This window comes from Pyxicephalus adspersus, chromosome 7, assembly GCF_032062135.1.
Source record: "Pyxicephalus adspersus chromosome 7, UCB_Pads_2.0, whole genome shotgun sequence".
Taxonomy (NCBI): domain Eukaryota; kingdom Metazoa; phylum Chordata; class Amphibia; order Anura; family Pyxicephalidae; genus Pyxicephalus; species Pyxicephalus adspersus.
In genome coordinates, this window is record NC_092864.1 from 56,804,284 (window position 1) to 56,818,209 (window position 13,926).

Below are 13,926 nucleotides of genomic sequence, written 5' to 3' on the forward strand. Positions count from 1 at the left end.
AGCACTTTCACGGCACGCAGCATCTTTAATTAAAATCTGTGTATTGCGCTAATAACTTTGCATGTTCATAAGTCTCCCGTATTGATTTAATTTGTCCACCAGGCCGGCACTCGCAGGAGCAGTGTAATTCCTGGACACCGTGTAAAATTAACAGAAACATTTCAGTGAAAATCGGGTTGATTCCCCTAGGCTCGTTGATGCAGAACTGTGATTTTCATTGTAGCACTGTTGCCTATGCTCTAAAACACGCTGTGGGGCATCTCAAGGCTAATTATTGTTCTGGATTAATTACACAGGCTATGTCTGCCATTTCTGTAATTAGTAGCTAGATTACTGGCCCATGAAAATAGTTGCACTCTGATATATGTGTACGAAAAGGTCCAAGAAGTTCAGACAAAAACTGTAATGTCTGTTGTACATGGCAGATTAATAAAGTGTACTTCTTTATAGGTGCTAGAAAAGATAAGAGACGCCAGGAAGATGAGCCATGCTGATCCCTATAGAGAAGCTTTATAGGGATTGGAGGAATAACTAGTTAAAGAGACCTGGATGGGATTCTTTTATTGATCATCTTATTTTCATAGGGAATAAACCTTTTGGTACATGATTAGGCATGACTCTAAACCACATATCTGGGGGCAAATAAAAAGGTTCTCACTAAGCTTCCAATAGAGACAGACAGGGCCTTGGCATATTTTAACAATGATGTCCTTTTGTACATTACAGAGTGTTTTAAACATTGTTGAAATGTGTAACCGAAATATGAAGAGGTTGCTTTACTAAAGGAATAGAAGCCATTAACTTTGGAGAGCATTAGTAAAGAAGATCCTGTATTGATTTTGAATAACTTATCATGCCCAAGAGAGTTGAATAAAATGTATTTGCCTGCACATGACTGGTTATTGTAGTGAACGCCTTATCTATCAACATTCACTTTGCAACAAACATTGCCAGTAAATAGCTTTTGTAAACCCTTTAGTAAATCAACCCCACCGTATGCATTAAAACGTAGGGTAAACGTGATTAATTCTACTGCATAGATTATCACTAAAATAAATAAATAAATAAATAAATATATATATATATATATATATATATATATGTGCACACACACTTTGTATGATTTTTATGATGTATAGTTTGTATCTTTATTTAATAAACTGTTGCAGAAAACGATGAGGATGTGCAAGTGCAGTGATCCCTTTAAGTTTGCTGATGTGAATTGTGAAAGATCAATTCTGATTGGTGGATATGGGTTACTACACTTTACACAATATCTTTTGCTTTAGTAAATAAGCCTGAGGTCATACAGCTCGATTGACATGTTTGAAAGTTGTAGAAGTGCACTGTAATGAATTCTGTCATTCTCTCCCCTAGTGACGAAGATTGTGTGCGCTGAACAGTGTGATGGCCGCTGCTATGGACCTTACGTTAGTAATTGCTGTCACCGGGAATGTGCTGGAGGCTGCTCTGGACCTAAAGACACTGACTGTTTTGTACGTTGCCTGTCATTTCACTTTCTACCCTCCGCAACCCTTCTCACTCTTGATTTAATATTCCAAGTGCTACTGATTTTCTATTTTCATGCATTTTCTCTTCAAACATAGCTGTTCGTTTAGCTCTTTCATATATTTCTCCCATTGCAACTTGTATTACCCATCAGCCTGCATTAGCCCTGGCAGATTTTATAAGTTTTACAAATAAGAAATTGAACGTATCTATGTGCTAATGCATATGATTTATGGCTTTCACAAGAACACTTTGCAGATTTAAAAATTACCATTCTGCTTTGCCTCCAAATCCCCACCACCTGCTTCATAAAACATTTTTAACATCCTTCAAAAAGAAGTTTCCTCAAGTTTAGTTTTAGAGAAATCTGTAATATAAAGGAGAACATAACAGTTTATTCCCCAATCGAAAAAAAATCATGTAAAATTGTGTGTGCTGAATTTAACAGTAACACGCACAAAGATCCGAGCCAACACAAAATGTGATTGCCAGTAATGACGACACCGCGATTTATAGTGTAGCTGTGCGAAACCTGTCCTTAGTACTCTGTTGAAGGACTGATGTGGCACAGTATAGCACTTAGGTAGAATAGCTGTTATTTTTATATTAGTTGCTTGGCTGACATGCTTATTTTTTTTGGCTTTGTTTACTTCTAAGTTGCTGATGTGGAAAAGGTAAAAAAGATAAGAAAATAAAAACATTTCTCTGACATCATAAGCCTGCTTATGCCAGGTTTATTGCTCAGAGGTATTTAGGCCAGACACAGCCAGGCATCTAGCGTTTGTAGACAGAGACAATGGCAATGGTGGCCACCATTAAAGGTGTACTTTAAAGCTAACTAAACAGAAACAAGGAGAAAAGGCTTTGTAGTCCTAAAGTTAGTGTATGTAGTGTATATATATATATTGTGAGGGGTTAAGCTCAGGATCGCCTTTGCTGAGGTCAAAGGACACTTGTCTGATTCATCCAACTCAGATCACACACTAAGGTAGAAGTGTTAAGCTGACTTGTAGTCAGGTTTATTTGAAGGTTGCAGATAAAATAACAAAAATAGCAAAAGAAAAACTCGCCTGTCCGGCACTTACTATACATCCGACATTCCTGTCTATCAGCTGGAGGGCTTCTCCCTGTCAGCTTCAAACAAAGCTTTCAGCAACCTTTTACTCAGGTTTGAGTTCATCCACGCAGACCAACTTTCTGTGTCCCCAGGCAGAGAGTTCACTCACACAGTCCCCCTGGCTGTGTCTCCCCAAATAGAGCTGCACTGACACAAAACCCTGTCTGTGTCTCTCCAAGGCAAGCTGAGCCCGCACAGACCCCCGTCTGTGTCTCCCCAAGTTAAGCTGCACTGACACAAACACCTGTCTGTGTCTCTCCAAGCAAAGCTACTGACTGAGCTTCTGGCTCTATGGTATATCCCCACCCTCAGTGCTTCTTATTTAACAATTATCTCACAGGTGAGAGTCTTCCACCTGCTACTTGACACAGGAGAGGAATCTTGGGCAAATATACCTCAAATAAAAGAAGAATCCTGGGCAAATATTTCTCCCTTCCACCTCCAATCCTGCATTGGTGTCACAATATATTATATATATATATATATATATATATATATATATATATATATACATACTGTTTTAAAGGTAGTTTATAGGTCGTAAATAAGGAGAGGCTGTGTTCAGTTTGAATACTCAAGGGAAATAATGTATGAACAGAGAAAAACAATCATATTCAATGGAAAAACAGTATTTTTTTTCTTACACTTAATTGGACAGCTTTACACTATTTATTAAGCGAACGTTCACCTTCTATGACCAATCTTTACCCCTTTTGCAAATCAGCCTTATTGCATGATTATCTAAATTCATCATTACAGCAAAACAAAAGAGCTATCTTCTATAGTCTATGACCTTCCTGAATAAATTTATTTGACTTCCATGCACTTTACCCACTACCCATTCTATATCAAATCTGCCTCCAGATTATCATCACTTGGTAAATCTGAAACACACAAGGATGCTCTATATTCAGACACGATGTGCTATGATTATTTTATAGGCTATGGCTTAGAGATGTACTGACAGTGGATCAGGATCATACAGTGACAGGATAAAAACCTAAATTGCTGTGTTAGCCAGTTCAGAATTTTTGATCGGACAGTAAGGGAACCCAAGCTAGCGCATTATTTCTTTCCCCGTCCTTAAAACAAGGTAGAATCCTTCACTTGATATTTGCATTCGTTATCTATATATTTATATTCCTGTCTGCTGTAAATAAAAAAGAAATGCTAAATAAAAGAATAGCTATAAGCAAGAGACAAGGTTTTACAGGACTCCATACATTACCCTAGCAAAGACTCGGTGGAGGGTGGGAGGGTGACGTCCCCCAGGAGACATCAGACCTACTTTTTCTCTTGTAGAAATGATAACCTCCCCCTGTGCACATTCAATAGAAATGAATGTCAGTCGCGCTCCCTAATTGGTAGTTTCGATCCCCAGCTGGAATTTAAACGGGTGGCGTAGGAGAGCAGTGGGCCAACCCTCTGGAGTACAGATCATTAGGGTGTTCAGCGGAAATATAGGCAGCATCCGCTATTAACTGCTGTCACCAGCGCTACTCCTCAGCCTGCTGCTGTCAACGAATGTCATCAAAATATTTATTTTTGCTGGCTGCTTTTTTATAAAGAGAATAAATAGAACTTTTTAGAACATTTTCCATAGAGGACATTTGGCAGCAGTATAGCCTCCCTTCTCATTCCAGTGCAAAGACTTTTTGTTCCTTCTGTCAACCAAACCCGGGGGTGGCTGGACTGGATCTTAAGTTTGCTGGGGACGCAGACACGCTGGGGAATTGATAGGCACTGTGTTTGTTACAGCAAGGGAAATTAACTAGTAGATACTTTTTTTATTGTGAAAGTATTGAGCACATTTCCCCAAGCATCTTGATGTCTAAAACAGTAAACAATTACCATTTTCGACCTGTTTTGTCTTTGCAGGCATGCCTGAAATTTAATGACAGCGGATCTTGTGTTACCCAGTGTCCACAGCCCAATATATATAATCCAACTGCCTTTCAACTGGAGCAAAATCCTAAGGCTAAGTACACGTATGGAGCTTTTTGTGTGAACAAATGCCCACGTAAGTGTATTTTATTCTTATCGGACAAGAGCCTTTGTAATGTAAAGCTCACTACATACATTACACATATTACACTTTGATTGTAATATCAAGTATGTAATGCAATGTTCTGCCTGATTTGATAGAGTCCTGCTTTAACTGAAATGTGAACATTTTGATAGTAAAGTGTATTTTGCATATTGCTATATCTCTTTGCACTATTTTGGTATGCACTCACAGCCCACTTTATTAGTTATATCCTGCTAGTACCAGGTTGGACCTCCTTTTGCCTCCAGAACAACATGTTGGAAACAGTCTTCATGGGTTGTTGCACAGTTGATGCAGAGTTTTGGGCTGCACTTCCATGATGCAAGTCTCCCATTCCACAACATCCTAAGAGTGGTCTATTGGATTAAGATCTGGTGACTCTGGAGACCAAAATATTCCCCACACCATTACACCACCAACAACAGCGTGAACCATTATTACAAGGCAGAATGGATTCATGCTTTTGTGTTTGACACCAAATGAACATGGCAGGAAAAAATTGAGACTCATCAGAGCAGGCAATGTTTTTTCCAAATTCTCTTGTCCAGTTTTGCTGAACCTAGCCTTTGATGCCTGTTCATCGCCACCAGGAGTGGCATCCAGGGTGGTCTCCAGCTTCTGGAACTCATCTGCTCCAAGGTTCAACATGCTCTGTATTGAGGGATGCTGTTCTGTATAACTCTAGTGTAACAAGTGCTTTTTTGAGTTACAGTTACCTATCTATCAAATCAAACCAGGCTGGTCATTATCCTCTAATGTCTGGCATCAAGTTGGCATTTGGCCCAAAGATTTGCTGCTCTGGATATTTACCTTTTTTTTTGAACCATTCTCTGCAAGCTCCTGAAAAGAGTTTTGTATAAAAACCTAGCAGAATAACAGTTTCTAAAATATTCTGAAGTGCCCCCTGAAACCAACAATCATGCCACATTCCAAGTCACTTAAATCACCTTTCCTATCCATTCTGATGCTCAGTTTGCATTTCATCCGGTTGTCTTGCCATAAATTACTTTATGGCTAAAGATGCTGCCATGTAATTGCCTTATAAGTTATTTACATTAACAAGCAGTTGAGCAGATGTATCTAATAACGTGGTCAGTGTGTCTATAATTCTAATTTTATTAGATTATGTGAAGGATGTGAAAATAAAACCATAGTAACTATCTAGAACTCAGCCTTTAGCCAGTTGGTATCCTCATGCTAAAGAATGATTATTTCTGATTGGTTGCTTTAGCATTACTTGCATTGCATTGTATTGAATTGCATTATCATGTGTTCATGTGCACGTCAGGAGTCAGATATGTAGCACTAGCAATAAAGGAATTTGTTCTTTCACATCCACTGTACACTGTTTGGAAATGTGGTGCAGTTTGATGAAAGCTATAAAGACTTTTACATTTTTAGATAACTTTGTTGTGGATGACAGTTCATGTGTGAGGGCTTGTCCTAGTAACAAGATGGAAGTGGAAGAAAATGGAATCAAAATGTGCAAGCCTTGTGCTGGAATTTGCCCAAAAGGTAAGTGTGATATTCTCTTCTTTTCTTTTCTGATGTAGGCATTAAAATGAAACTAAAAATTGGGAACTTCTGCCATAATTAGCAAGTGTGCACAGCATACTTGACAATTATGGCACAGACTTATATGTATGCATCTGCCCTGCAGTGATGACAGGACTAGGACCTGTCATTGCTGCATTACAGGGGGGCACCATCTTCATTGCCAGCTCCACAATAAAACTTCCGAAAGGACTGTGATCCTCTTTGTCTATTGAAAAGCCACTAATAATTTAACTTGTGCACATGTGTAGGACTTACAATGTCTTCAGTGTCTGGCTCTGTGTATTGCAGTAGTGGTAGTGTAAAGCTAAAATTAAAAGCCAACAGGAGCCAGGGCTTTACATTTTATTGACAACGCAACAACAAACAATTGGCTTGAGTGAGTGGGCATTCCAAGGTATTGGACATCAAACCAAATGTATGTTTCAGTTTTTAAGTGAACATAGGATCATGGTCATACATTACCGATTATGTGGCCCATACATTCTGATCTCTCACGCAATTTAAGGTGTACATTCGATCATTGAAAAACTTTCACAGAAAGTTGATAGAATATTTTCAATCACTTAGATAAAAATGTCAAATCGATCAAAAATAGCTCTTTTCTATTGATCATTGTCAGTCGGTATATGGGTAGAATATTGAATGAAAATTGACCGGCAAGGCTTTATTTTGCAAATCATTTTTATTTATTTATTTTTTTAACATTTATCCAATTAGTTAGTTATTTAGCAGTCGAGAATACTTGTAGTTGATCACAAAGGATTGATTGTAATATCCATCAAGAATTCCATTAAGGAGAAATCAAATACTGTATATCAAGCGCTTGTATTTTTTCTTTATCTGATATTACCCAACTTAGTTGTATTCCTGCAGACTTATCTCCACTGATAACCAATGAAGTGGAAAAGACATATAGCTGTCATGTTTAAATGCTTAGGCATCATCCTATGTGTCTCTTGTAGTTACATCCTAGCACAGAATACTGATTTACATATTAGAAATGTATTAGCTGATTCCTGAAAGGGTCAAATGTACACAGTTCACTTCAGTTTTTGATTTTGCTAACAATACAATTGTAAATTCATTAATCTGATTGGGCGTTTTGCAATTTGTAGATGTGGAAGCCATTGAAAGCATTTAGGTCTGGCAACAGAGTAGTACTCAGCAAGTCTGCTGACATAAGTTGTTTAAAAAGAACATCAATAAAACGCACACAAAAAAATTTACTTTTAAAGTGTTTTATTTCTAGTGGAAAACTTTCTAAAGTATGGAATTAGCCCTACTGCGACACTCCAAACCTCTCCATTTGGAAAGGAAAATACAAAAAGAAACAACCAAACATGGTTATAACCATTGGGTACTCATTCCAAGACTGAAAAAAAATGATTTTGGCTAGAGATACATTTTACATTGGATTTATAATTCATTCTAACAAATCCCATCGCTTAAGATCAATTAGTTATTTCAGAGCCAGTATTATTGCTACCTGCTCGTTGAACAGAGGTAACAATGCGGACTGTCCATAGCAGGTTGGAAGTAGACAGATGATATAGCAATCTACCAAATCCAGGAATAATTGTGTCATTTGCCTGGTTGTACATGGGTACAGGTCACAAGAATAGCCATGCCCAATTAGGAACCCTTTGGAAGGCAAAAAAGTAAACATTCTTGTATTTAAATGATGTATTCAGCTATGTTCCTGGAGTTCCACCTGAAGACAAGACACACTTGGTCTAACGAGTGTTTCAGGAAAGAGGCACAGAGAATAATAAGGTGATGGGAAGGCAAATGGTAGGGTGAAATAGCAGGTTTGTTAAATAGGACACAAATTCCTATTTCTACCGATATGGGTAGTATATAATATTATATATTATTTATTTATTTTTATTTTTGATCACAACAAGACATCAGAATAAATTTACAAGCCATAATAGTGTAAACATGCTATAGGAGATGCAGATAAGTGACAGACAGGCAGATATTTGTGATGTTATCGGAAATAAAATATCCATCTCTCCACAGACAGAAATGACACCCTGGGGAGATGTAAATTGCAACCTACTTAGTTGGAATGTGCTGTTTAGGCATTGAAATTCATGAAAACTTATAGCAAGCGCGGGATAATGTTAGTGATCTAGAAGCCAATTGTCCACAGACTGCAAAGTTTAACCTGTCTTCTGCCTTAATGCCTCAAAATGTGCTTACAGGAGGGATTTCAATTAGTATGATGCCTTGCTGTTACGAAAGCAAGCTGCATATAAATGATTGGAATATTCCAGGTACCTCTATTATAGCACAATAGCTTTAGGCATATTAATACTGTCAAAATATGTTGTGATAGTTTTTCACACTACCTGGGCAATTTAAACCGAGCATGTGATGAAAAAATGTCTGAGCAGACATTAACTTAAGTGAAGAAGACACATAAAAATGAGCAGCAGATACAGAAATATAGAAAGGTGAAGGTACAGGAAGATACTGACCTAAAACTCAAATTTGAATAACCCTTTCTGGTCCTCTGTGTTAACCCCAATCTGATGTGCAGAATCCATATCAGATAGTTCAGAAACTTTGCGGGGTCTCTTGACAAAGCAGGGAACCTGAAAGTCATCAAACATTCTTTAGTGAGAATCAATCATTGCAGTTGAACACACATACAGTTGAAAGGAATGTTTGGTGAATATCAGATTCAATGCTTTTAAAATAAACCCCATACAGGAATATCACAAATGTATACATATTTGGTTGCAATCTGAATTCTTTATGTTTGGGTATTTCTAAATATATTGGTTTATACGTTGTTTCACAATTGTGCTCAGCTTCGAAGCATGAGTAAATGAAGTTCTGCATATTATTGTAGTGTATCATTATAGTGAATCATTATACTGAGTTGTTTTGAGTGTTAGTGTTTTTATTTTCTACTGTGTTTATATATATATTATTTTTTTTAAAATATATTATATATATATATATTAAAAGAATAACTCCAATAAATGGCACCCCTTTATGAATGGGCTGGAATAAAAACAAAGCTCATTTAATAGATTCTGATTGAAAAAGTAAAAGTAAGCTAAAGCTTGGAGGAATAAAGCTAAAGATATTGTCTGTTGTAATTCTGTGCCATTTTATTTGTCTTTCTAGTGTGTGATGGAATTGGGACGGTGTCCCTAAAAACATCTCAGACTGTGGATTCCAGCAATATTGACAAGTTTATAAACTGCACTAAGATTAATGGAAATCTCCTTTTCCTGGTGACTGGCATTGAAGGGTGAGTACAAGATAAGAATAAGAGTGGCAGCATTGCAAAGCTGAAATAGTATATGATAAGTGAGATTTCGACTCTTCCTAAGCTTTCAGGCACATTTTCTTTTGAGCTGTTATGTTCACTGCAAGCCAAATTTATCTCCACCACCTCTGCACATACAATTCACTGAGAGCCATATGGGTGAAGTGCAGAATTTGTATGCAAAAGCATCTGGAGTAAGCAACAAATGGAAAGCAATAAAATATGTCCCATAGTCTTTTGTCAAGGGTTCATTCACTTCATAGGCTGGAGTAAACCGCTCAGCATTTTAACTGAATGGTTATATGAATCGTATGTACTAAGCCAAATGAGCTTTGATTAACATGCTGTGCACAGGACTTATCTTAGAGAACATAATGCAATGCAATCCAATCTAATCAAACCTTAAACATACAGAAGTAGTTATATGCTTAACTATAAAAAGCAACAGCGGTATTTAAAGAAACTCATGTAAAGGAGATGTATGTGTGAGTGAATATATTCTTCTAGTTTTGTAGTCCCAGCTGCATCAATGTTTAAACATTTTTGTGGTTTTCAATGTCAATAATAGTTATATAGACATCCCAGTAAAAAGTCTGCATAAATAAAACTATACTAGGAAACTGTACTGCAATTAATCTGATAGGAATTCACTAGCCGAACCATTGTAAGCCTGATTTTTTTTGGTTGTGACTAATAGATTTGATAGTGTGGTAAATATGAATTATGTGTGTATGAATGATCAACTGCATCCAGCTGCAGAAGATTGCACATGTGAGCAGTGTTTTAGAGCTTCTGATGGTCCAATTACAATTATAATAACAAACAGAAAAGTTTATCACGTTCAAAATTGACAGTGGATCTACTCAAGTGTACCAGCCATAACTTTGCAGCAAGCCTGTTGGTTTGATCTGTGTTGGACATTTGTGAAGACAGCCAAGAGCTGCACAGACATTAGGATTTACTTGACTTTGCCAGCATCTTAGTCCAAAAATAGATGCAGACCCTAAACGGTACCTGAAAAAAAGTTTCTACAATAGCAGCAGATAAAGTATTATTGGTGGAAAGTACTGTCATCTGTCTGAAGGGTACTAAATACCTGTATGTGATACATTTACACAATACTTAGCATGCGCTTAACATAAAAAATATCACATGATAGGTCTAATTTAAGTTATAATAAAATCTGTAGATGATCTTCCTGTTTGTGATCACCTGCTTATTAAATAGCTTTGGAACCCAAGAATAGAACAAGAATAGATAGTAATAATTTAATAGAAATGACAAAGAAAATCCTAAATCACTCTAATGATACGTTACCAGTTCATTCATACGTAGGCTAGTCTAGCATTTTCCAATAGTTTTTTTTATTATTTTTTTTTATTATTAATAATATTTTATAATATTAAAATGTATTAAAAAACACTATTCTAACATAATGTAGCTGACCAGTATGCACATCACCTTTTTTTATTACCCGGTGATCCTGTAGGGGTTTCCATAAATGCTAATGTACCTGCATATGTATAATATATTTCAGTTTGTTGATGTACTTTCTTTCAGTAATTATTGCTTTGCTAACAATACCAGTGTATAAAATGTGGAATTTCTAACTTAGAATGTATGGTCAGTCACAGACAATCTGGGAAATCTGTGCAATGGGATAATTAGCTACTCCTGTACCTACACAAGCCCTGATTACCAAACCTGATGTCACACCAAAGTGGTCATGGCGGTACTCAACACACAATCAAGGACAGTTATCCTAAGAGATATGCCTGCCTGTTGCAGCCCATGGAAGAATATGAAATCAAACACCACATTAGTCTGAAATACCTGTTCTCATTTTAAATCGATTCTACTTGTGTGATCAGGCCTTTTATTCTGTAATGAACTTCTTGTGTAAAGATTGTATTATTCCTATGATAGACAGAGGAAACTACCACTTTTGTGAGGCCCCTTGGGTGGAGCATTCATTCAAATGTTTCGCCACCGTAGAATCCCCTGCCACACTCCATCATACATTGCACCCGCAAGTATTTCACAAGGACGGATATCATTAGCACGCCTCTGCTGGGAGGTGCTTTTGATTTACAATTAAGTAACGAAGTGTGACAAGCACAGCTAGTACAAGGGAACAGACAGATCCCAGTGGGAATATCAGGGCTCCAGGCAGGGAGCTGTGAACCACCAACTCACTGGAGAAGTGACAAAATCCACAATTAGAACAAATCAAATTCCTGAGAGGTACAAGCCTTGATTGAGCAGTGTGATGGAAAGGAATAATATTCATTGTAATGTATATTGTGACCTTGAGTGCCGCAATGTCGTTAAAAGTCCATTTTCATAGGAATCCTGAAAGCGTCAAAGCAGAACATGAATTGAGAAGTGACTTTTACATTGTCAGAAATATACATACTTCATTTCTTTGTGGCATGGTACAAGATGATTGTGAGAACACACTGAGTTCCACCAAAGTATTAAGGGTTACATGCTGACAATAGGTGAGAACTTTGACTATTTATTGCAAACAGTAATTTTCATCTTACAAGGAATACTATCACAGATGCCTGCATCCTAAGATTTGTTTGAGGATAATTCATTTAATCAATGGAGGTGAGAGGGCAATTTTTCCTAACTTGAGCAGGTGAATTTGATTTTACAGTAATTCGGTTTAAATTGGCCTCTAGTGTAGTATTGTGGAACAAAACTAAAAAGGCTGATAACTGTTGAATGACATGGCTTTGTTTATAAGAAAGCCATTCTAAACAGTGTTGCACTGTGATTTGGCTCTGTTTATAAAGTCAGGCCATACGTATCCCAGCATGCCAAAGCTTGCTAAATAAACATGGCTTTGTTAATCAGCAAAAACATGTGCACAGTATGTCATTTCTGGCATGCTAATCACAGGATTTTGTTAAAAGCAGGCAATCACATGGCTTTGTTTATCAGAAAAGAAATGTGATGGCCAAGCCACCTCTGGAAATGCTAAGAACAAATTTGTTGAAAGCCAAGTTAACAGTGGCATGGTAATTACTGAGTTTCTTAAGAGGTGCCATCATATTTATTTAAAGGTACACTAAGAAAGAAATACTTTTGTTAAAGACAGGTCCAAGATTTTTAGTTTAATAAACTTTTCTAACTTTCAGAAACTGTTTAAATGCCAAACCTGTAATTTGAACCCTTGCTGTGAAGCTCGTTCTGCATGTAAATTTGTAGAGAATAATCAATAAAGAGATGTGGAATAAAACAAGTAATTCACACATTATTACTATCATAGCACATACATTGGCATATAGTTATGACAGTACTATGTTGTGCCCAATAATAGCCATTTCAACATAATTATTCCATTTCATGCTAAAGTCTTTGGTAATGTGATTATGCTTGGTTTATCAGGACCTAAAATCCATCTCTGTCCTTAAAAGTGTGAAACAGTATTGCAAAATATGCATGGATAATTTTTATATCAATTTGGTCACAGTCTCTGGAATGTTCTTTTAATATATTTGTGGTTCCGAATGACAAATTTTGGACACACACTGCCAACTTGAATAAAATGTTGTAAACCAGTTTATTATTAATAATAAAAAAGACAGTAGAGCTCAGATTATGGGAGGAGGGGGTTTCTATAGAAAGGAGGGTCAAGTGCCAGAGAGATGAATTCATCAGTCTGTTGCTTGGCCTTCACTGTTCCATCACAGGTTGAAAGAGGGACCTGACCCGTGTTTTCCTCAACTGCAGCAGAAAAAGTTGGGTCGTCTTCCAAGCATGTTGCGCTATGAATCTCAGAACTAAATAGATATAATACAAATGTTGTAGTTGGTAAAGCATCCCCATTATGCATTTTGATGTTTGCCTAAAGTTTAGCTTTAAGTGGGGAACTCTTAATCTTTGGCTGTATTAACTAGAGTAGGTTTGCCCTGCATGAAATAAGTACCAGTAGCTGTTCAAAGGACCTAAATTTGTGTTGGTGGTGATCAGCTTTTGCCATAATCAGCAAATAGGCACAATCTATTTGCCGAGTATGGCTCACACTCACCTTTTTCTATGCACCCTACAGCAATGACTGGTCCAAATACTAATTACCAATGCCAACGTCTTCAGCTCAAAGTTTTCTGGGTCCACCATAATCCTTTTCGGTCACTGGGTAGTGACTGATGTTGTTACTTCTCCAATGTGCAGAAGTTACACTATCCTCAGTTTTTAGGTCTATTCATGGCACTGCTTGGGATTACCCATTAACAGCCAGATTCACATTTTTTGGGCAAAGGATACTCTACCAAAAACCTCTACCTTTTGGTGACTTTAGAGCTGCTGATCAACTTATTGTAAAAAAATTATGAAAAAATGTATTGTTGGTACTGTTGTAAGAAATATGATGGAGCACAGAGCAGCATTTTCATTCTTGGC

General features: G+C 37.0%; 1 protein-coding gene across 2 annotated transcripts in view; it reads left to right on the forward strand.

Moving 5' to 3' along the window:
- ERBB4 (erb-b2 receptor tyrosine kinase 4) overlaps positions 1-13,926 on the forward strand; it is a 510,543-nt gene that overhangs the window by 366,991 nt on the left and 129,626 nt on the right. For both annotated transcript variants that reach the window (XM_072418550.1, XM_072418551.1), the window contains exons 6-9: positions 1,378-1,496; positions 4,505-4,646; positions 6,075-6,188; positions 9,372-9,498. In XM_072418550.1, coding sequence (XP_072274651.1) covers positions 1,378-1,496; positions 4,505-4,646; positions 6,075-6,188; positions 9,372-9,498 — 502 coding nt within the window. The remainder of the gene's footprint in view (positions 1-1,377; positions 1,497-4,504; positions 4,647-6,074; positions 6,189-9,371; positions 9,499-13,926) is intronic.